This window comes from Puma concolor, chromosome B1 (genome assembly GCF_028749965.1).
Source record: "Puma concolor isolate L17-30 chromosome B1, mPumCon1.1.hap2, whole genome shotgun sequence".
NCBI lineage: Eukaryota > Metazoa > Chordata > Mammalia > Carnivora > Felidae > Puma > Puma concolor.
Window position 1 is genome coordinate 174,921,028 of NC_141670.1, and position 25,472 is coordinate 174,946,499.

General features: G+C 36.3%; 1 protein-coding gene and 1 long non-coding RNA gene across 5 annotated transcripts in view; both read left to right on the top strand.

Moving 5' to 3' along the window:
* The first annotated feature begins 565 nt into the window (after positions 1-565).
* Positions 566-25,472, top strand: part of TMEM156 (transmembrane protein 156) — a 52,027-nt gene continuing 27,120 nt past the window's right edge. For 2 of the 4 annotated variants that reach the window (XM_086705223.1, XM_086705224.1), the window contains exon 1: positions 566-742. In XM_086705223.1, the coding sequence (XP_086561349.1) occupies positions 655-742 (88 nt within the window). In that variant the 5' untranslated portion in view covers positions 566-654. The remainder of the gene's footprint in view (positions 743-25,472) is intronic. The other 2 variants (XM_025921411.2, XM_025921410.2) reach the window with 2 other exon arrangements.
* On the top strand, positions 13,002-16,664 carry LOC147582041 (uncharacterized). The gene is made up of 2 exons (XR_015250513.1): positions 13,002-15,288; positions 15,794-16,664. It is a non-coding gene; the product is annotated as an uncharacterized LOC147582041 (long non-coding RNA).

The following is a 25,472-nucleotide window of genomic DNA, read 5'->3' on the forward strand; positions in this document are numbered from 1 at the left end:
TTTACAGGCATGATGATAATGAGTCACATTCCACCACTTTATACAAAGTAGTATAAGGTAGAACTGAAACTTTGGTTTATCCTTACATTTATCCTTACATTTGTACTGTTTACTGTCTGATAGACACACTGTTTTCTGAACATTAGAATCCAATTCAGTGCCTGGCACTTACAATGGGTCAACAATCATTTAAGTAAGTGAATGAATGGGCATGACAGACCTTCATCATTTTATTTTTGGTGTGTATATTGTGGGTTTATATTTATGCACACACATTGGCAAAAATGGGAAAACACCTTCAAATCTAGGTGAGGACAAGATCTTTGCTTCTTGGGATCATTTCTTTATCTTTCTTGTTTAGAAGATAGTTTGAAAGTGTCTATCAGACAGTAGTCTTCTTAATGGAAAGTGACTCAAAATGAAAAAGTCTCAGTTCAAGGCCTCTTTTTTTTACAATCGATCTTAGCCAAAAGCCTGAGAAGCAATCAAGCCCTCTTTTTTTTTTTTTTTTTTTTTTTTTTTAGTCTTACACAAAAGGAAGTGAGTATGAAGTTGCTTGCATAAACTTAAAGAACTGCAGAGATGAAACCCAAAGCAGGAAGAAACATGCCACCAATGTACTGGAGGGGAACACACTGTGTCATGTGAATAGACATGACAAAAACAGCCTTCTTTAAATTACTTTTGGCAATTGTGATCGCATTCATTTTAATCTTGCCAGAACATTTTAAGACACCAAAAGGTGAGTACATAATTATAATTTATCTTTTCTTTTTCTAATTAAAAAAAAAATTATGATAGCTAACGGTTACAAGGAAAGATCCTCTCTTTGGATACACGCTGCCTGGGCTGAAGCTCTATGTCTGAAAAGTTAAGAAAATGAGATTGTAATTTTAGTTGACTGTTATATAGCACAGTAACCTTATTTGCAGTACTTAATTATTGTGGCATACCGTAGTGAAATAAAAAATGAAAAGAAATATTTAAAATGTGTAGTCTAGATTTTAAACATTGAGTTTACATTCATCTCACATGATTTTGCTCTTTGAAGTAGTTTCCTTCAAAACAGTTTTAAGTATGCTTTTACACTCTAGACTTATTTCACAAAGCGAGTCATATTTGTTATGTTAAAGGTGTTTGATTTCCCTCTACCACAGCTATTTCACACAAATAACTCACTGTTGCTTTTTGAAAAATAAGAGAATTTAAAATAAGATGGGTGCAAATTTCAGCAGGTGTGTGCGTATGTATATTTGTAACTAGAGAAAAAATGGAACAAAATGTCCTCTGCGGATATTTCAGGGATTTGTGATATTATTCTTGGAACCTAGGATAAGAAAATAAATAAATGTAAATTTGAACTATTTTTATATGTCAGTAAAAGATTTAAAAAATATATAAATGTGCGTTCAGAAAATAGTTGTGCTCCCTAGCATTTAATAATAAGAAAAAGTAAAAAGAAAACACTATATTCTATCATTAAAGTTATATGAATTTGCTTAAAATCAGGGAAAAGCTCATATTTGATGACATTCTGCCATGATTACTATTGCATGTACATGATACTAAGTGGCCAGATAACAATATTTTTGCTAAACAAACACTATGTGCAATTTTGTGAATGATTGAATTTTTCAAAATTTTCTTGGTTTTCTGGCATTATGTTGCTCAGACTAAACAATCATAACATATATTTTTAATTCTTGATTCCACTTAGTGAAAATATAGAGAATAGTTAGAATTGGAATGGAGATAACTTATTTCAACTTTTAAGCCTTTTAAATAGTAAGCTGATTTGATAGTTATCTAAGGTAGGCCATGAAGATGGACCTCACATCTCCAAAAAATCAGGTTCATCTAACGAAAACCAAGTAATCAGCCTCAAAAAATATTTCATAAACTCTTTGCTAACTGTTGGTTACTGTATTATGAGAACTGGTGATTGCCAGAGCATGTGAAAAGCTTTTCTTTCTTGGGCAGATGTCTTGACAGTAATCAACCATTAATGATTTTTGTGTTTTTACTTTCACAACTAATTACAATCAGCTCTCACTACTACCTATATTGCCTCTGCAAACTTAAAATAGCCACTTCGCTTTTCCTGGTCCAAGAACAGCACAGATATTTCCTTGGACTCTTTAGGGGGATGGATTTATTTGGGAATTTTATTTCAAAGGGACCTTCCTTGGGGCCAACAAACAAAAATGTTTGAAAACCGTCATCTTATCCTGATGTCATTTCGTGGTAGAAGGGGTTTTGCACACAGCTACCATAAATGAAAGGTTGATGATTGAGTAAAATATTTTACACATGCAATAGTGCACGTTTTATATTTTATAATGGTTTATGGATCACCAGGAACAAGGTCACATAGCTTCATTTTATCTAGCCTAATACAGATTCAACTAAAGGCAAATGATTATTTCATTTTTTTCCAGTAATTTTTAAATCACAGTTATAGTTGCCTTATGAAATGAGTTGACATGTCAACTGGCATATTTCATAAAATAAAATATCTGGTAAAAATTTTTAGATGCTCATGAAGTGCTAAAATTAACCTTGAGATTCTCCTGTATAGTCCTACTCTTCTTATCAGTCACTTGTGGGTTTTTCCCCCATTTTTTTCTTACATCCTATTCACTTTAATTTCTAAGATAAATATTATAAAATGATTTTTACTTATAAATTATTCACTGATACCACGTCGTTAACACATCAAATGAATTCAGAAGGAATCTTAATGAGGAATAATGTATTCATGAGGTTTAATAGATTTGATTTCAAAATAATAAACCCTCTGAAGGCCTAAGTTAAAAATAGAGAACTGTGTTTGATCATTTTTCATCAAGAATGTGTCTGAGTCTCTGAATAATCATTACTCAGAATATTCAATTATCATAATTACACAGTATAAGCTATCTAGTCTAACTTTATTGAAGAGGAACTTCTTCAATGGTGTTTTGGACTTTTAATGAGTTTGCATTGAGCATGCACTGGCAAGAGAAACTATTTTAATACTTCCAGTTTATTTGAAAGACAGCTAATACTAAGATACAGTAGTTAATGTAATGATTTGCTACACTTACATTGCATGTAGATAGTGGAGATAGAAAAGGAATGGATATATTTTGATTCAGAGATGCTTGCAATTAAGAGAGCCTGGGTTGCCGCAAACAGGAGACTTCACCAACCAACTTTTATTGGACTTACAGTGTTTAAGAGAGAGAGACCTGCTTAACCCATATCAATCTCAGTGATCTTTTATTTATTTATTCCTCTGGTCATGAACAGTGCCTACCTGTGCTGGCTTCTGCAGCACATATACTGAAATTGGAATGAATAGTGTCTACCTGTACCAGGAACCCGGGGCTACAAAAACAACAGGCAACTCTTCCTTCAAGGAGTTTTCAGTTAGCGGGAGGCCTGACTGGTAAATAATTAAATACAATACTGTAATTACTGAAATAGCAATGTAAAAAGGTACAATGGAAACATAAAAGTTGCTTCCAGGCCTGTCTGGGGAGGATGTTCCTTCCATTTTTGTTGCAAAGAGATAACTGTCAGAGCTCTAATGATCAGCTAATATTTCTCCTTACCTGCTTGCAGAAGCACTCTCTAAGAGAAGCAATTATTTTCAAATAAAATGTACTCATATAAATATCTCAGAAGTTCTTGAAGCCAGAAATTGTAGTCATACAAATGTCTTACTGATAATTCACGGCAATGCAAGACAGGAATAGCAGAGATAACAACACCTCAAACCTAATTTTATTTAGCTATTTGACTTCCTCGCTTACTTGTAAGAGCCAAACTGACATAAACTATGTTTACCAGCTTTCATTTTCCCTGGCATTTCACACTTTCTGATGGAAATGGTAGTATGATGGACCGTGAACTGCAAGAAAACAGTGGACAAAGGAACTTAACTTACAAAGTATACAAAGTATAGGATAAACCCTGAAGTATTCAACCCTATGTACACATTACTTATGTCTATATTATAAAGAATAGTGTTATCAAGAGTAACCGCAACTAATTTGCCTGAAAGTATTCTTAGTTCTTAAAAATGGGCACTTAATTTTTCTCTCATCAACTGGCTCATTAAAAAGTTAATCAACAAGCCCCAATAAGGTCTGGGATATAGACTAACAACTATTAAAAAAAATTTTTTTAATGTAATAAATACTTACACATGTACCAGGTACTATACCAAGTACTTTTACAAGTAATAACTCATTCTGACACATTAAATACTTCATCTCATTTGTGGCAAAGCATCATTCTCAAGAGAGACTATTCTGAAAATATTCAGAAAGAAGGAATAAAAGTAGATGGGTAGATTTACTTTATTGTAACATTTTATTTCTTATGGAATTTTCTGAATCTTTATGGAATGCAAATGGCTACTGATCGACACAATATGTTTACAAATATATTGTAGACATTAGATGCTGGCAAAAAAAAAAAAAATAGACACTGCTAAATAAAATGCTTTCCACTGCTTTGGCAGAATGGGTTTTATTCTGTTAGATTATATACAGCAACCCTTGCTTGGGATGCTTTCTCATTGCATTGGTAGATGCCCTTTCTGTACACCTTTTTTGTTTTTATAGAAAAACAACTTTCTTTAAAATAATAATGTGGTAATCTATCTTACCCTGATACTGTTGTTTCTTTTCTCCATAGCACTCATACCCTATATAACTTGCTTATTGTGTGTACTTTTAGCTGTCTGATTTCTCCAAATAGAGCATAAGCTTGATGAAAATGAGGTTTTTGTCTGTTTAGGTCATATTTTAAGCACTTAGGACAGTACCTGCCACATTAAGAGGCACTCACCAAGTATTTGTTGATGGAGTGAATTTTCTGACATACTGTAAAGGAAATAAAAGTGAAACATTCTTGAAGGAAGCATTTCTTATCTGATCATCATAACCACCTTTTGATTTAGGCAGATCAGGCACTATTATCCTCCTCTTGTATTTTTGAAGCAAAATTTTACTTCCCACCTAGAACTTTTAGGTTGTGCAATGTATGAAATTTATTTCACAGAATCTTTCACTTAAAAGATATGTGTCTGTTTACCCTAGGCTATTTTCCTACCATTTTTTTTCCCCCATGGAGAGTTTCATAATGTGCATTTACTTCCCTATTTTGACAAGTAAAGTCAGCAATCTTTCTTATCTCCCACTGTTCCACATACTGTTACCGTAAATTAAAAGTAACCCCAAACTTTGCCCCTTTTCCCCAAGAAATATTTTAAATTGTCTTTCCCAAATGTTCTATGAATAAATCCATATCCTGTCTAGACTCCCCTGTTCCTTACCTGGCTAACACCCATCAATGTATCATTCATTTGCAACATGATGTATTTTTACCCTTTCCAACTCAATATTACTAGAGAAGCCTCAATTACTGAACCCAAAATGGAAATGTAATTATTTGAACTTTTGCTATTGAAATTGATACTCTTTGAGTCTATACCAGTTGTTAAAGAGGCAGACCTGTAACCGAAGGAAAAAAAAAGTATGTTAACTAATATCTCTGTAATTAGGCAGCTAAGCCATTAGCTTTTTTTCTCTCCTGGCAGCTAATATTTTTTTTAAGTTTATTTATTTATTTTGAGAGAGAGCGAGCGAACGGGGGAAGTTTAGAGAGAGAGGAAGAGAGAGAATCCCAAGCAGGCTCTGCACTGTCAGCAGGAGCCTGATGTCTGGCCTTGAACTCAGAACTGTGAGATTATGATCTGAGCTTAAATCAAGAGTGGGACATTTAACCAACTGAACCACCCAGGCACACTAGCTAATATTTTTAAATTGCTGAATTATGATACAGAATATCCAATAATGATTACAGCTATTTAAAATTTTTAAATGTTTGTTTATTTGTTTGTTTGTTTGTTTATTTATTTAGAGATAGAGTGTGTGGGGGGGGGAGGGCAGAGAGAGATGGAAACACAGAATCCAAAGAAGGCTCCAGACTCTGAGCTGTCAGCACAGAGCCCGACAGCGATCATGACCTGAGCTGAAGTCGGACACCTGAGCCACCCAGGCAGCCCTGATTAAAACTATTTAGAAACAATTGGAGGTGTTTTGTTTAGTTTGGCTATTTTTTTAAAAGCACAATTTACATACAGTAAAATACAAAGATCTTAAGTGTTTGGTTTTATAAATTTTGACAATTGTATGTGACTATGTAACTACAACCCCATACAAAATACAGATTTCCATCACTCCCAGAAGTATTCCTTTTGCTCATTTCTGTCAAATTTTCTCCTATTCCCAAGGCAACTTTCTGACCTGTGTCACCATAGTTTAGTTTTATCCCTTCTTATACTTTATATAGACGGAATCATCACACAGTATCTATTTTTGATCTAGCTTCTTTAGCTTAGCATAATGTTTTTGAGATTCACCCATGTTATTAAGTGCATCACTAGCTCTTTTCTATTTATTGCTAAATAGTCCATTATACAAATATATCGCATTTGTCCCTTATGCCACTGGGTTGTTTCCAGTTATAAATGTGCTGCTATGAACATTTTTGTACAACTCTTCATATGAAAATATGTTTTCATTTCTATCAGGTAACTAGTAGTAAAATAGCTCAATATATTTAATTTGATAAGAAACTGCCAAATGTATCTCCAAAGTGGTTGTACTAGCTATGTTTCTGGTGGTAAAAATTGCTTATTTTCTTCAGTTTGTATTTCATATACTGAACCAATAACACTTAGAATATGTATTGTCTGAAAGAATCCATGCTTCTTCCAAAGTTCCTTGACAACTCGTTAACAGAGAAATAGCCTAGGTATTGGGAAAATATGACTTGACGTAGAGTAGTTTCTGGAGCTGCTCTTGTCTGTCAAACAATGAAGATTTTACTGTACATTCTCACTTATTTTTGAAGGTCAACAGAGAGTTGAGACTTCTATTCTTGCATTCAACCTTGAAAAATACTCTTGGCACAAAATATCTAAAAATGTGAGATAAAACATTAAAAACTAAAACATTAAGAACAACAACAAAATATATAGTTGAACTACTAACAAAATAAGAAAACTCCTCAAAGGTGGAAAATGATTATACATTATGAATCCAGACTGGTAAGCAAGAGTAAACAGATTGGTCACCTGAGTGGCCTAGAGTCTGTTTCATGGGTCATACATGGTAGACAGAAGCCAGAGCTTAAGACTGGGACCCCAAAGGTGACGTGCTCTGTGAAGGAGTAAGGAATAATCTAGGGAAAACTTGTCTGGCTATGAGGAGATTTGTCTGCCTTTACCTAGGCCCTGGAGAGAGTAAGGAAAAAATTTCCCTTGAGAGTTTGTGAACACAAGTTGGCCATAGCTTGGATATTAATGATCATTGCCTATAAGATGTGAAAGGCCAAATCCAAGAATTAAGTCTTGTCTTTGTTTTTTTTTTTTCTTGTATAAATTTGACATGTGACATTGTTCCCTAGTACTTTGTTGAGGCTTTTTACATCTGTGTTCATCAGAGATATTGGCCTGTAGTACTTTTGTGTGTGTGTGTGTGTGTGTGTGTGTGTGTGTGTGTGTGGTGTCTCTATCTGGTTTTGGTATCAAGGTAATGCTGGATTCAGGATGAATTTGGATGTTTTCCTTCCATTTCTATTTTTTGGAATACTTTGAGAAGAATAGATATTAACTCGCCTTCAAAATTTTTTTTTAATGTTTATTTACTTTTTTGAGAGAGAGAGAAAGAGAGAGAGAGAGAGAGAGGACAGAGAGAGAAAGAGGGAGACACAGAATCTGAAGCAGGCTCCAGCCTCTGAGCTCTCAGCCCAGAGCCTGACACAGGGCTTGAACCCACAGACTGTGAGATCATGGCCTGAGCTGAAATTGGATGCTTAACTGACTAAGCCACCCAGGCACTCCTATTAACTCTTCTTTAAATATTTGGTGGAATTTGCTTGTGAAGCCATCTTGTCCTGGTCCAACTTTTTTTTGTTGTTGGGAGTTTTTTGATTACTGATTCAATTTCTTGGCTATTCACATTTTCTATTTCTTCCTATTTCAGTTTTGGTACTTTATATGTTTGTATGAATTTATCCATTTCTTCCAGGTTGTCCAATTGGTTGGCCTATAGTTTTTCACAATATTCTCTTATAATTGTATTTCTGTGGTATTGGTTGTTATTTCTCCTCTTTCATTTATGACTTTATTTATTTGGGTCCTTTCTCTTTTCTTTTTGATAAGTCTGGCTTGAGGTTTATCAATTTTATTAATTTTTCCAAGAATCAGCCCCTGGTTTCACTGATCTGTTCTACTGTTTTTCTAGTTTCTACACCATTTATTTCTGCCTTAATCTTTATTACTTCCTTCCTTCTTCTGGTTTTGGGTTTTGTTTGTTGTTCTTTTTCTAGCTCCTTTAGGTGTAGGGTTAGGTTGTTTATTTGAGGGTTTTGTTGTTGTTGTTGTTGTTGTTGTTGTTGTTGTTTTTGCTTTTTGAAGTAGGCCTGTATTGGTATAAACTTTCCTCTTATAACAGCTTTTACTGCATCCCAAAGGTTTTGGATTGCTGTGTTTTCATTTTCATTTGTTTCCATGTATTTAAAAATTTCTTCTTTGATTTCCTGGTTGACCCATGCATTGTTTAGTAGCATGTTATTTAACCTCCATGTATTTGTGGTCTTCCCAGATTTTTTCTTGTGGTTGACCTCTAGTTTCAAAGTGTTATGGTCAGAAAAGATGCATGGTATGATTTCAATCTTTTTGTATTTGTTGAGGCCTGTTTTGTGGCCCAGTATGTGACCTATTCTGGAGAATGTCCCATGTGCACTTGGAAAGAATGTGTATTCTGCTGCTTTAGGATGAAATATTCTAAATATATCTGTTAAGTCCATCTGGTCCAATGTGTCATTCAAAGCCATTGTTTCCTTGTTGATTTTATGTTTAAATGATCTGTCCATTGATGTAAGTGGGCTATTAAAGTCCCCTAGCATTATTGTATTATTATTGATTAGTTACTTTATGTTTGTTATCAACTGTTTTATATATTTGGATGCTTACATGTTGGGTGCATAAATATTTACAACTGTTAGATCTTCTTGGTGGATTGTCCCATTTATTATGATATACTCCCCTTCTTTATCTTTGTTACAGTCTTCGTTTTATTTTTTTAAAGTTTATTTATGTATTTTGAGAGAGAGAGAGAGAAAGAGAGAGAGAGAAAGAGAGAGCACGAGCATGAGAGGGGCAGATAGAGAGAGAATTCCAAGCAGGCTATCAGTACACAGCCCAATGCAGGACTCAGTCTCACAAACTGAGAGATCATGACCTGAGCCTATCTCAAGAGTCAGGCACTTAACCAGCTGAGCCACCCACGCACCCCTCCAGTCTTTGTTTTAAAGTGTAGTTTGCCTGATGTGAGTATTGCTACTTTGGCTTTTTTTTTTTGACATCCATTTGCATGATAAATGTTTCTCCATCCTCTACTTTCAATCTGCAGGTATCTTCAGGTATCTTAAGTCTAAACTGTGTCTCTTGGGGGCAACATATAGATAGATCTTATTGTTTTTAATCCATTCTGACACCCTATGTCTTTTTGTTGGAGCATTTGGTCATTTATATTCAAAGTAATTATTAATAGATATGTACGTATTGCCATTTTATTATTTGTTTTGTTGTTGTTTCTGGAAATTTTCTCTGTCCCTTTCTAGTATTTGTCACTTTTGGTCTTTTCCTCCCAAAGAGTCCCTTTTAATATTTCTTGCAGGACTGGTTTAGTGGTCATGAACTCCTTTAGTTTTTGTTTGTCTGGGAAAATCTTTATCTCTCCTTCTTTCTGAATAATAGCCTTGCTGGAGAGAGCACTCATGGCTGCAGATTTTTTTCCATTCAGCACTTGAAATATATCATGTCACTCCCTTCTGGCTTGCCAAGTTTTTGCTGAGAAGTCTCCAGTTAGCCTTATGGGTCTTCCCTTGTAAGTTAAGGACTTCTTTTGTCTGGCTGCTTTTAAGAGTCTTTCTTTATCACTATATTTTGCAAATTTAATTATGTCTTGGTGTTGCTCTGCTTTTGTTAATTTTGATTAGAGTTCTCTGTGCCTCCTGGATCTGGATGTCTGTTTCTTTCCCCAGATTAGGGAAGTTTTCAGCTATTTTCTCAAATAAATTTTCTGCTCCCCTTTCTCTCTCTTCTTCTTTTGAGACTCCTGTAATACAAATGTTATTATGGTTGATTGAGTCACTGAATTCCCTAAGTGTATTCTCATGTTCCATAATTCTTTCTCTCTTTTGTTCACCTTCATTATTTTCCATTACTTTGTCTTCTAGGTCATTAATTCATTCCTCTGCTTCCTTCAGCCTGCTCTTCATTGCATCAAGCCTGTTTCTAATCTCTTTTGCTACATTCTTTATCTCTGATTGATTCTTTCTTCACTCTTTTATCTCTGTGGTAAGGATCTCACTAATGTCTTTTATTCTTTTCTCAAGTCCAATGAGTATACTTATGATTGTTGCTTTAAATTCTCCATCAGGCATGTTACTTATATCTGTTTCACTTAGATCTCTGGCTGTGGCCTTACCTTGTTCTTTTATTTGGCATGAATTCCTCCATCTTGGTATTTTGTCTAAGTCTCTGCCTTCTTCTCTGTGTTAGAAAAGGCAGTTATGTTTCCTTCTCCTAAAAGTAGTGGCTTTATGAGGAGGTCATGTAGTGTCAAGGGCCTGGAGCTTCAGGGAGTGTCTTTGGTGTATGCTGTGTGTGTCCTGCTATTTTGTTTTAGCTGCTCTATCCTTCAGGTAAGTCATTTGCAGAGGCTTTCTTTGCCTGCTGTGGGCAGTGTTTGGTCCTTGGTCTGAATGTGGCAAGTATTAACTAGGTGTTCTCTGGTCTGCTTGTGAAATGAGACCTGATACCACTTCCATCAGAACTGAGACCATGCAGAAATCTCTGGTCAGATGTGGTGTGGGCAGAGGTTTCTGCTGGTCTTCTAGGGGAGGGGACCCACAATGCTGGGACTGAGGCAAGCTTGACTGAGAAGAGTAGTCTAGTCTGAACTCAGGGGACTTGGTGTAAGCAAGTTAGGTAGCCAGTGTCAGTGCTATGCTGCCTCCTGCAAGTGGCTCTGTGTTTATGCTGAGGGGTGGGGAGGGAAATGGTGACAACAAGTTACTTTGTTACCTGAGAGGCATTTCCACGAAGCTGCCTCTCAGGTATATGCTCTGAGAAGAGCAAATAATCTCCCTGCTGTGTGCCGCAGGCTCTCTTCAGATTATTGTTTCCATGCTGTCTGCCCCTGGGCTGTTTGCCTGCCTTCTCTCCCTGACCCCTCTTGACTCTATCCCGGGCTAGTCCACTGACCTTTAAAACTCAAAACTTCAATGGGGCGCCTGGGTGGCACAGTCGGTTAAGCGTCCGACTTCAGCCAGGTCAGATCTCGCAGTCCGTGAGTTCGAGCCCCGCATCGGGCTCTGGGCTGATGGCTCAGAGCCTGGAGCCTGTTTCCGATTCTGTGTCTCCCTCTCTCTCTGCCCCTCCCCCGTTCATGCTCTGTCTCTCTCTGTCCCAAAAAAATAAAACGTTGAAAAAAAAAAAACTTAAAACTCAAAACTTCAAGCCCCACTGGTTGTAAGATCTCAAAAAATACAACCCCTCTCATTTTCCAAGCCAATGGCTATGGGAAATGTTCTCCTTGTGTATTCCCCTGTGTGCTCCTCTCTGTCTGTCTCTCTCTCTCTCTCCCTTCTCCATTACCATGGCTCCCTCCCCTCTGCAGTATCTGTGATCCATTTCTCCCCTAAACCATAGCTCCACACTTTTTACCTTCTTCAATGTGGACTCTTCTCTCCCTTTGGTTGTGGAGTTTGTTCTGTCAGTCTTCAGGTTGATTTCTGGAGTATTAGGATGATTTGATAGTTATCTAGCTGTGTTCACGGGACAAGATGAGCCTAGGATCCTGGTCCTCCAACTCTGCCACCATCTTCCCTCTCTCATTTGATGTTTTTTAGATTTCACTTATAAATGATACCATATAGTAACTGTCTTTCTTGATCTTATTTTACTTAGGATAATGTACTCAAGTCCATCAATTTTGTCACAGATGGCAGGATATTCTCCTTTTTCATAGGTGAACAATACTACATTTGTGTATATATAACACATTTTCTTTATTCATTCACCCATTGATGGGCACTTGAGTTATTCCCATATCTTGGCTATTGTGTATAATACTGTGATAATACTGTATGGGTGCGCAGATATCTCTGTGAACTCCTGTTTTCATTTCCTTTGGGTATCTACCCAGAAGAGGAACTGCTGAATGATATGATCTATTTTTAATTTTTTGAGGATCCTCCATATTGTTTTCCATAGTGGACAGACTAATTTATACTCCAGGAGTATATAAGTATTCCTTTTTTACCACACCAAGAAATTTAATTTAAAGTGATTTTGAGATAATGTGGTACTAGATACCAAGCAGAGGTAAACAGCAATCCTTTCTGCAGGAAAACATCTTCAAATCAGATCTCAAATAATTTCCCAAACAAAATTCTAAGTAACATGAGCTATTGTCAAAAATCATAAAATACATGAAGGCTTATGGGCACCTGGCTGGCTCAGTCAGAGGAGCGTGTGACTCTTGATCTCAGGATCATGAATTCAGGCCCCATGTTGGATGTAGAGATTACTAAAAATAAATAAATAAACTTTAAAAACCCCACATGAACAGACAATAATCAACAGAGACAAAAATAGCAGAATCAGATCTTTAAAGAATTCAGATATTGGGGTTATCAGATATATCAAATTTTTTTTTTCAACGTTTTTTATTTATTTTTGGGACAGAGAGAGACAGAGCACGAACGGGGGAGGGGCAGAGAGAGAGGGAGACACAGAATGGGAAACAGGCTCCAGGCTCCGAGCCATCAGCCCAGAGCCCGACGCGGGGCTCGAACTCACGGACCGCGAGATCGTGACCTGGCTGAAGTCGGACGCTTAACCGACTGCGCCACCCAGGCGCCCCTATCAGATATATCATATAAAGTAAATATTTAGTTTGTTTCAATAAAAAATGGTATCAAATGAGTATGAGTAAAAAACAAGACTATTAAAAATAATCAGGCAGATTTATGAATCACTATATTCTATACCTGAAACTGAAATATCATGCAGATTGGAAAAAGAATAACTTGAAAGTCTAATTATGAAATTATAATAAGATGAAGTAGAAACACAAGGAATGGAATAAATGGATCAGACACAACTGAATGATGAATTGGAATATATATCTGAAGAAATTACTGAGAACACAACACAGAGAGCCAGAGAAAGAGCAAATATGAAATAGAGATTAAGAGACATAGAGAACAAAGGGAGAAATCTCTAATGAAGCTATCAAAGGAGAGAAGAGACAGAATGGGGAAACGACTATGTTTGAAGAGATGTGGCTGAGAATTTTACAAAAGTGAAGAAAGACATACATCCTCAGATTCAGGAAAACTAACAAGTCCCTACCAAAATAAATACAAAATTCTCTAGAACATGAAAAAAAAAAATCAAAAATAACCAGAGATAAAGACTGATTTTCTTCAAAGGAAAATTAGGTAGCTCATTTCTTGAAAGCAACCATGAAACTCAGAGGCAGTGGAATAAGCTCTGCAAAGTACTGAGGTAAAATTAATGTCAATCCGGAACTGGTGAGATGTACATTTTCAGATGAACAAAAACAGAGAGTTTGTAAACAGCAGATCTTCAGAGAAGGAATTTATAGAGAATTAACTATAGAAGAAAAGATATAATCCTAGAAGGGAGGTCAAACATGCAAGAAATGACAGGGGAAAGATCCTCAATAATTATAACCATGTGGGTTTATCTAAATAAATCTTGAAAATGTTAACTGCATACAACAAAAATAACCACTGATTTGTGTGTCAATGAAAAAACAAGATAGAACTAATATGCTGTACAAAAACAGCATCCCTTTCAGAGGCTGTAGGTGAGAATCCATTTTCTTTTCTTTTCCAGCTTCTGGAAGGTTTCTGCATGCCTTGGTTTGTGTCTTAGCTTCCATCTTCAAAGCCAGCAATGGCCTGTTGAGTCTTTGTCACGTTGTGCTATTCGGACACACTCTTTTGCCTCTCCCTTCCACATTTGTGATTATATTAGGTCCTTGGATAATCCAAGATAATTCCCCCCAACCCCTTTTTTAAAGATAAGTGCACCAGCTATCTTCATTCCATCTTCTGCCTTAATTTCTCTTTGGCATGTAATGTAACATATTCACAGGTTCTGGGCATTAGGATGTAGACATTTTTGGCAGGTTATTATTTCTGTCTATTAAAACTGAATAACAAAAGATAGGCAGACACATTTAGTAATGTTAGGATTGGAAAAGGACACAGTAGAAATTTAAAATGTAATAAGAGATTACTATTAATAACTTTAAGTCAATAGATTTAAAATGTTAAGGACATATTTATAGAAAAATATAACTTACCCAAGCTTACTTAGGAAGAAATGGAAAGCTGAAGAGTGGTACAACAATTAAAGAAATTGAACCAATGGGTTAATATTTGCTAAAAGAAACCCTAGATTTGGGTAATTTTACATGCATGTTCTGCCAAACTTTCAAGAAATAGGTTGAATAGATAAAATAATTTTATAATAAACATTTCCAGAAGATAGAAACAGGGGAGTATTTTCCAATTTATTTTTTAAGGCTAGTATATATCTTGGTACCCAAACTTAACAATGATGGAACAAAAAAGAAAAACTTACAGGCCATTCTCATTTATAAACATTGATTAAGGGGTACCTGAGTGGCTTAGTCGGTTGAGCATCTGACTTTTGATTTTGACTCAGGTCATGATCCCAGGGTCCTGGGATTGAGACTCAGTCAGGCTCTGTGCTGATCATGGAGCCTGCTTAAGATTCTCTGTCTGTCTGTCTGTCTGTCTCTCTCCCTCTGCTCTGTCCCCCATTTGCACTCTCTCTCCTAAAAAAAAATATTTTAAAACAAAACATTAAGAATCTAATTGGATAGGGGCACCTGGCTGACTCAGTCAGTAGAGTATGCAACTCCTGATCTTGGGGTTGTGAGTTCAAGCCCCATATTGGGTGTAGAGATTACTAAAATTAAATCTTAAAAAAAAGAATCTAGAGGGGAAGATGGCCGCATAGAAGGGTGCTGGGCTCACCTTGTCCTGCTGACCACTTAGATTCCACCCACATCTGCCTAAATAACCCAGAAAACCACCAGAAGACTAGCAGAATGGACTCTCCAGACCCAAGTGTATACAAGAGGCCCATGGAAGAGGGTAGGAAGGGCAGAGAGGCGGTGCACGCTACATGGACTGGTGGGAGGGAGCCGGGGCAGTGGAGGGGCAGCCTGCCTGGCAAGGCAGAGCCCCTGAGTCTGGCTTGCAAAAGTGGAGGGGCTGGACTCTGTGAGTTCTGACAGCCAGAGGGACTTAACATCTGGAATGTTAAAAGTCAACAGCTCTGCTCTCAAAGAGCTGGGAGGGCGAGAGGAATCCAGGAGGGAGAGTTGTTGAGCCTGGGAAGACAGAGCTCAGCTTGGCAGGGGAACAAAGGTGCTGTCAAGTGCCATCTCCCTTTCCCGTCCTTAGCCTAAATCCCAAAGGGAACCAGTTCCTGTCACTGAACTTGCTTGCACCACGCAAACACCCAATGCTGTGCTTCTGTGGATCCATCCCTCCGATGGGTCTGCCTCCCTCCTGGTGCCACAGGGCCCCTCCCACAGGGGACCACCAACGGCAAAGCGAGCTGAGCCTGCCCCTCCCGCCCCTGTGCACCTTGCAGATCCACCCCGGCTAATATGCCAGATCCCATCAAAGCAGCACCACAAGCCTGGCAGTGTGGAAGCAGCCCGGACAGGGGCCACACCACTCCACAGTGAGTCCTGCCCCTGGGAGAGGGGAAGATAGGGTACACACCAGTCTGACTGTGACCCCAGCAGTGGGCTGGGGACAGACATCGGGTTTGACTGCGGCCCGTCCACCAACACAAGTTACTCCAGACAGCACAGGAGAAGTGCCCTGTAGTTCAGCCCCACTCCAGAGACTATCCAAAATGACGAAACAGAAGAACTCTCCTCAAAAGAAACTCCAGGAAGTAGTGACAGCTAATGAATTGATCAAAGCTGACTTAAGCAATATAACAGAACAAGAATTTAGAATAATAGTCATAAAATTAACCACTGGGCTTGAAAAAAAGTATAGAGGACAGCAGAGAATCTATTGCTACAGAGATCAAGGGACTAATAAATAGTCATCAGGAGCTAAAAAGTGCTATAAATGAGATGCAAAATAAAATGGAGGTGACCACAGCTCGGATTGAAAAGGCATAGGAGAGAATAGGTGAATTAGAAGATAAAATTATGGAAAAAGAGGAAGCTGAGAAAAAGAGAGATAAAAAATCCAGGAGTATGAGGGGAGAATTAGAGAACTAAGTGATGCAATCAAACGGAACAATACCCGTATAATAGGAAGTCCAGAAGAGGAAGAAAGAGAGAAAGGGGCTGAAGGTGTATGTGAACAAATCATAGCTGAGAACTTCCCAGATCTGGGGAAGGAAACAGGCATTGAAATCCAAGAGGCACAGAGAACTCCCTTCAGATGTAACTTGAATCAATCTTCTGCACGACATATCTTCTGAAACTGGCAAAATACAAGGATAAAGAGAAAATTCCAAAAGCAGCTAGGGATAAACACGCTCTTACTTATAAAGGGAGACCCATAAGACTAGTGGCAGACCTATCTACTGAAACTTGGCAGGCCAGAAAGCAATGGCAGGAAATCTTAAATGTGATGAACAGAAAAATATGCAGCTGAGAATCCTTTATCCAGCAAGCCTGTCATTCAGAATAGAAGGAGAGATAAAGGTTTTCCCAAACAAACAAAAACTGAAGGAATTCATCACCATTAAACTAGCCCTACAAGCGCTCCTAAGGGGGATTCTGTGAGTGAAATGTTGCAAGGACCACAAAGTACCAGAGACATCACTACAAGGATGAAACCTACAGACATTACAATGATTGTAAACCCATATCTTTCTATAATAACACTGAATGTAAATGGACTAAATGCTCCAACCAAAAGACATAGGGTATCAGAATGGATAAATAAACAAGACCCATCTATTTGCTGTCTACAAGAGACTCATTTGAGACCTGAGGACACCTTCAGATTGAAAGTGAGGAGATAGAGAACTATCTATCAGGCTACTGGAAGTCAAAAGAAAGCTGGAGTAGCCATACTTATATCAGAAAAACTAGACTTTAAATTAAGGGTGTAACAAGAGATGAAGAAGGGCATTATATAATAATTACAGGGTCTATCCATCAGGAAGAGCTAACAATTATAAATATCTATGCACCAAATATGGGAGCCCCCAAATACATAAGCAACCTTATTGACAAGAATGTGGTAATTTCAGGGGACTTTAATACTCCACTTATAGCAATGGAAAGATCATCTAGACACAGTATCAATAAAGAAACAAGAGCCCTGAATGATACATTGGATCAGATGGACTTGACAGATATATTTAGAACTCTGCATCCCAAAACAACAGAATATGCTTTCTTCTCAAGTGCGCATGGAACATTCTCCGAGATAGATCATATACTGGGTCACAAAACAGCCCTTCATAAGTATGAAAGAATTGAGATCATACCATGCACACTTTCAGACCACAATGCTTTAAACTTGAAATCAACCACAGGAAAAAGTCTGGAAAACCTCCAAAAGCACGGAGGTTAAAGAACACCCTACTAAAGAATGAATGGGTCAACCAGGCAATTAGAGAAGAAATTTAAAAATATATGGAAACATATGAAAATGAAAATACAACAATCCAAACAATTTGGGATGCAGCGAAGGCAGTCCTGAGAGGAAAATACATTGCAATCCAGGCCTATCTCAAAAAAACAAGAAAAATCCCAAATACAAAATCTAATAGCACACCTAAAGGAAATAGAAACAGAACAGCAAAGACACCCCAAACCCAGCAGATAAGGAGAAATAATAAAGATCAGAGCAGAAATAAACAATATAGAATCTAAAAAACCTGTAGAGCAGATCAACGAATCCAAGAGTTGGTTTTTTGAAAAAATAAACAAAATTGATAAACCTCTAGCCAGGCTTCTCAAAAAGAAAAGGGAGATGACCCAAATAGATAAAGTCATGAATGAAAATGGAATTATTACAACCAATACCTCAGAAATACAAGCAATTATCAGGGAATACTATGAAAAATTATATGCCAACAAACTGGACAACCTAGAAGAAATGGACAAATTCCTACGCATCCACACACTTCAAAAACTCAAACAGGAAGAAATAGAAAACTTGAACAGACCTATAACCAGCAAATAAATTGAATCAGTTATAAAAAATCTCCCAACAATAAGAGTCCAGGACCAGATGGCTTCCCTGGGGAATTCTACCAGATATTTAAAGCAGAGATAATACCTATCCTTCTCAAGCTGTTCCAAAAAATAGAAAGGGAAGGAAAACTTCCAGACTCATTCTATGAAGCCAGCATTACTTTAATTCCTAAACCAGACAGAGACCCAGCAAAAAAAGAGAACTACAGGCCAATATCCCTGATGAATATGGATGCACAAATTCTCAATAAGATACTAGCAAATCGAATTCAACAGCATTTAAAAAGAAGTATTCACCATGATCAAGTTGGATTCTTTCCTGGGATGCAGGGCTGGTTCAACATTCGCAAATCAATCAATGTGATACATCACATTAATAAAAGAAAATGTAAGAACCACATGATCCTGTCAATCGATGCGGAAAAAGCATTTGACAAAATTCAGCATCCTTTCTTAATAAAAACCCTCGAGAAAGTCGGGATAGAAGGAACATACTTAAACATCATAAAAGCCATTTATGAAAAGCCCACAGCTAACATCATCCTCAACGGGGAAAAACTGAGAGCTTTTTCCCTGAGATCAGGAACACGACAGGGATGTCCACTCTCACCGCTGTTGTTTAACATAGTGTTGGAAGTGCTAGCAGCAGCAATCAGACAACAAAAGGAAATCAAAGGCATCAAAATTGGCAAAGATGAAGTCAAGCTTTCACTTTTTGCAGATGACATGATATTATACATGGAAAATCCGACAGACTCCACCAAAAGTCTGCTAGAATTGATACACGAATTCAGCAAAGTCGCAGGATACAAAATCAATGTACAGAAATCCATTGCATTCCTATACACTAATGAAGCAACAGAAAGACAAATAAAGAAACTGATCCCATTCACAATTGCACCAAGAAGGATAAAATACCTAGGAATCAACCTAACCAAAGATGTAAAAGATCTGTATGCTGAAAACTATAGAAAGTTATGAAGCAAATTGAAGAAGATAAAAAGAAATGGAAAAACATTCCATGTTCATGGATTGGAAGAATAAATATTGTTAAAATGTCAATACTACCCAAAGCTATCTACACATTCAATGCAATCCCCATCAAAATTGCACCAGCATTCTTCTCGAAGCTAGAATAAACAATCCTAAAATTCGTATGGAACCACAAAAGGCCCTGAATAGCCAAAGTAATTTTGAAGAAGAAAACCAAAGTGGGAGGCATCACAATCCCAGACTTTAGCCTCTACTACAAAGCTGTCATCATCAAGACAGCATGGTATTGGCACAAAAACAGACAAATAGACCAATGGAATAGAATAGAGACTCCAGAATTGGACCCACAAATGTATGGCCAACTAATCTTTGACAAAGCAGGAAAGAACATCCAATGGAAAAAAGACAGTCTCTTTAACAAATGGTGCTGGGAGAACTGGACAACAACATGCAGAAGAACAAAACTAGACCACTCTCTTACACCACTCACAAAAATAAACTCAAAATGGATAAAGGAACTGAATGTGAGACAGGAAACCATCAAACCCTAGAGGAGAAAGCAGGAAAAAACCTCTCTGACTTCAGCCGCAGCAATTCCTTACTTGACACATCCCCACAGGCAAGGGAATTAAAAGCAAAAAGGAACTATTGGGACCTCATGAAGATAGAAAGTGTCTGCACTGCAAAGGAACCAATCAACAAAACTAAAAGGCAACCAACAGAATGGGAAAAGATATTTGCAAATGACATATCAGACAAAGGGTTAGTATCCAAAATCTATAAAGAGCTCGCCAAACTCCATACCCAAAAAACAAATAACCCAGTGAAGAAATGGGCAGAAAACATGAATAGACACTTCTCTAAAGAAGACATCCGGATGGCCAACAGGCACATGAAAAGATGCTCAATGTCACTCCTCATCAGGGAAATACAAATCAAAACCACACTCAGATACCACCTCACGCCAGTCAGTGGCCGAAATGAACAAATCAGGAGACTATAGATGCTGGTGAGGATGTGGAGAAACGGGAAGCCTCTTGCACTGTTGGTGGGAATGCAAACTGGTGCAACCGCTCTGGAAAACGGTGTGGAGGTTCCTCAAAAAATTAAAAACAGATCTACCCTATGACCCAGCAATAGAACTGCTAGGAATTTACCCAAGGGATACAGGATATCCTTGGGTATGGATATGCTGATGCATAGGGGCACTTGTACCCCAATGTTTATAGCAGCACTTTCAACAATAGCCAAATTATGGAAAGAGCCTAAATGTCCATCAACTGATGAATGGATAAAGAAATTGTGGTTTATATACACAATGGAATACTACATGGCAATGAGAAAGAATGAAATATGGCCTTTTGTAGCAATGTGGATTGAACTGGAGAGTGTTATGTTAAGTGAAATAAGTCATACAGAGAAAGACAGATACGATATGTTTTCACTCTTATGTGGATCCTGAGAAACTTAACAGAAGACCATGGGGGAGGGGAAGGGGAAAAAAAGGTTAGAGAGGGAGGGAGTCAAAACATAAGAGACTCTTAAAAACTGAGAACAAACTGAGGGTTGATGGGGGCTGGGAAGGAGGGGAGGGTGGGTGATGGGCATTGAGGAGGGCACCTGTTGGGATGAGCACTGGGTGTTGTATGGAAACCACGTTGACAGTAAATTTCATATTAAAAAAATAAATAAAAATAAATACAAAATTAAAAAAAGAATCTAATTGGATAAAAATGATCAAACATGTATAAAGGTGTGTAAAATTATCAAATTAGATATACCTGGAATACAAGATGAGTTAGCATTAGCAAACCTAATAATGTAATTCACTGTATTAACAGATTAAAGAAGAAAGAACACACAATCATCTCAAAGTTCTTGAATGAGCATTAAATTATATTCAACAGCCCTTGTAATGAAAAACCATTAGCAAACTAGGAATAGAAGAGAGCTTCCTTAAACTGATCTCCAAAAATGATTATATGAAATATTATTCTCAGTGATGAAATGTAAGTATTCTTTAAGATCAAGAACAAGCAAAGATGCCCTCTCTCAACATGTCTATTCTTCATGGTACTAGGGGTCCTGGTAGTGCAATAAGAAAAGTAAAAGAAATAAAAGTTATGAGGATTGGAAATCAATAAATAAGATTGTTTTTATTTGTAGTTGGTAAGCATATCTGCATAGAAAGTCCAAAAGATTTATACAAAATAAAAGTTAATAAGGAAGTTTATAAGTGGCAAAAAATAAAATTGATGTTCAAAAGTCAATTGTATTTCCATATGCCACTAACAAACCTAAAACACACCCTTAAACGATACTGTTGGCCCTAACAACAAAAAGTAAGGAACCCAGGAGGAAATCTAACAAAAGGTATATGGGGTATAATGTAGAGAGATTATTGAAAGATGTCAAAGAAAGCCCAGATAAATGGAGAAAGGAAGGAAGAAAAAAGCGACAGGAGGAACTCAATATCTTATCTCTCTTTTCCAATGGATTTCAGGGTTCAAGTCAGAATCACAGCTAGGTTCCTCACTGATCTTAACAAGCTGATTCTAAAATTTATTGTAAAGAGCAAAGGGCCAAGAATAGCTAAGACACTTTTAAAAGAAATGAACAAGGTGAGTGGACTTTTCCTATCAGATATAAAAGCTTTTTTATGAAGCAAAAGTAATTAAGTCAGTGTAATTTGCCAAGATAGAAAAATGGATTAATGGAACAAAATTGAGATCCCAGAAACACACTCATATATCCATGGGTACTTGATATATGTCAGAGGTGTCTTTATGGGTAGCGAGGAAAAGATAGTCTACCCAATAAATGCTAATGCAATTGATTATCACATGTGGAAAAAATTAACGTGGCTTCCTACTTCACACTGTACCCAATTCCAGATAGATTAAGAACAAAAATGTAAAGGCAAAACTTTAAAACTTTTAGAAGTTCATTTTAACTTTAAGGGAAAAGGATTTCTTAAGGCACAAAGCACAAATTGTAAAGAAACGATTGATAGATTTGCTGCATTCAAGTTTAGAGCTTCTTTTATCTAAAAGATCATAAAGAAAATGAATTGATAAGGCATAATCTGTGAGAAGTTATCTTGATAAAATATTTAAAGACATTCTTAAAATTTTAAATAGAAATTTTAAAGAACTTCCAAACAGTAATAAGAAAAAGAAAAACAACCTAACAGAAAAATATGTCAAAATAGAAAAAACAAGAAAAAACACTTTGAAACATAGTGAGATTCTAGTTAATACTCACTGAATTGGCAAAACTTGAAAGGCCTTGGCCAATATGTATTGTCAATAGGAACCTTTATACATCACACAAAAGAATATAAATTGGTACAATCACTTCATATAACAATTTGGCATTTTCTAGGAAAATCAAAGATACACATACTGAAAACCCAGCAATTTTACTCAGTATGTATACTAGAGAAACTTCTGTATTTTTATACTGGCAGATATGTTCATCAACGTTCATAATAGCATTATTCAAACATAAAATGTACTGAGATAAGACTTACATATAATAAAATGCTCTAATTGTAAGTGTATAGTTCGAGGTTTCACAAATGTTCACACCAATGTAACTACCACCACAATCAAGATATAACACTTTCTAAAACCCCACAAAGGTCCCTCTTTCTCCTCTGCAGAAAAACCCTTCTCCCATTGTCAATATATTTTTCCATTTCCAAAGATTTCATTTAAATAGAATAATAAACTATGTAATCATTTGTATCAGGCTTCTTTCCCTTGGCATAATGTATTTGAGTTACATTGTGTACATGTTGTTGTTTGGATCAGTATTTTCTTGCTTTTTGTTGCTGAATAGTATAGTCCATTATAAAGGTATGCCAGGAATTGCTTATATATTCACTAGTTGTTGGGCTTTTGGATTGTTTCCAGTTCATGGCTATTACAAATAAAAAAGCTGCCATGAAAATTCATGTATAGGTATTTTTATTTCTCTTGTGTAAATTTCTAGGAGTAGATTATTGGGTCATATACGAAGTATATATTTAACATATAAAAGATGGAAATCTGTTTTCCAAAGTGGTTGCACTATTTTATGTTCCCACTGGCAATGTATGAGGGCTATAGTTCATAGCAGCATTATTCATAACAATAAAAATAGAAAGAACCCAAATGTTTACTGTCAGAAGAATAAACAACTTGTGGTATATTCATTCAAAACTATACTACAGACAATTAAATTAACTATAGCTATATGCAGCAACATGACTAAAACATATTAAACAAAAAAGGTAAGTCATAGATGAATACATACAGTATATTCCATATATATATATGTGTATATACACACACACACACACACACAAACACATTTCCAAAATATGTTAAATGAAACACTGTTATTTAGGAATATGTACATCTTGGAAAGACTCTAAGATAAAGCAAAGGAGTGATAAACAAAATTCATGATTGTGGTTAACCTCTTGGAAAGGAATATGTAGGGATGAGAAGGGATAGGGTGCCTCAAAGATATTGGTAATATTAATATCCTTAATCTGCATGATAGATACATGGGTGTTTGTTTATTTTTATCATTCTTCAACTGACACGACACATTTTACATATGCTTATATATGATAAAGCTTTATCATAAAAATTAAAAAAGAAAATAAAGGTAGTTGATGTTTTTATAGCCTTACTCTCTGGCTTTCTTAAAAAAAAAAAAAAAGTTTGACTTGGGCATTTGTCCTATAGTATAATGTATTTTTTTTTAAGTTCATGTATTCATTTTGAGAGGGGGGGAGACAGAGACAGAGAGAGCAAGCATGAGTGGGGTAGGGGCAGAGAGAGAGGGAGAGAATTCCAAGCAGACTCTGTGCTGACACAGCGCAGAGCCTGATGCAGGGTTTGGACCCATGAACTGTGAGATCATGACCTGAACTGAAGTCAAGAGCCAGAGGCTCAACCAACTGAGCCACCCAGGTGCCCCTGTAATGTTTTTTCCTAATTCTACTTAATATTCTATATACTTATGCTGAGAGATTGCAGTCATAGTACTGGAGTAATTCTGGAATGCATTTCTATCTCTGGGAGTGAGAATTTAGATGTCTGACTGCCAGCAATATTAACGGCAGTAGTTAAATTCATATATCCTTGTTTATGGAGATGAGAAAATAGGCCACCTGATAACAAAAATGATTGAGTACAATTTAATATTTCTTAAAATTATACCAGGGAAAGATATATCTTCTATTTATTTCCTTTCCAATTGAATTATTTAAAACTAAGGTTTAAAAACCATCATAATTACCTCATAGTCAAATATAAAGGATATAGCATTAATTCTAGAAAGCCTAGCTGGTCACTTATTGGATAAGATGATTGTAATATTCACAGCAAAAATTTCTCTATCTAGATTGTATCATAGGAACACAAATTCAAGAAATGGAAAATTTTGTAAGATGAAAAATGCCAGTAAGTAAAATGGAAACATGGCAAGAGATGTTTTTTGTGTCTTTTAATAGTATAAAAAAACTATAGGTTATAGTGTTCCATCAGATTGTACATTTCTTTCTCCTTCCTGGGACATTATTATTGAAGAAAATAGTTTTAAAAATTAGTTACAATTCAATCATAACATTGTTTATAAATATATTAACAAATATGTTAACAAAATTGTGGATTTGAGTAAAATATCATCTCCCCCCCCAAAAAAACCCTTTATAGCAATGCAAGTATGAAATGTGTTTATAGCTAGAAATCACATGTGAATCATTATAGAAACAATTTCAAATGTAGAGGACTGAAAACAAGCCTCTAATTTTATTAAATAAAAATATAACCATCAGTAATGAGACACGTATGGAATTATTATTAAAATACAAATTCCACAAATAAAAAATTCTTTAATACCAATCGATAGCCTGGTTTTCTTTTAATATTGAGCCAAGATGTATGACTAGTAGTAATCACTGTAAGAATTGAAGTAATTCTTTCATCATACTCCACATTATTTGAAAACCTAAAACATTTATTTTGCCCTATGTGATTATATGAGAAATGGTAAAGAAAGTCACATAAAGGGACAATTGAGTTATTTTTTCCTACTAGCAAA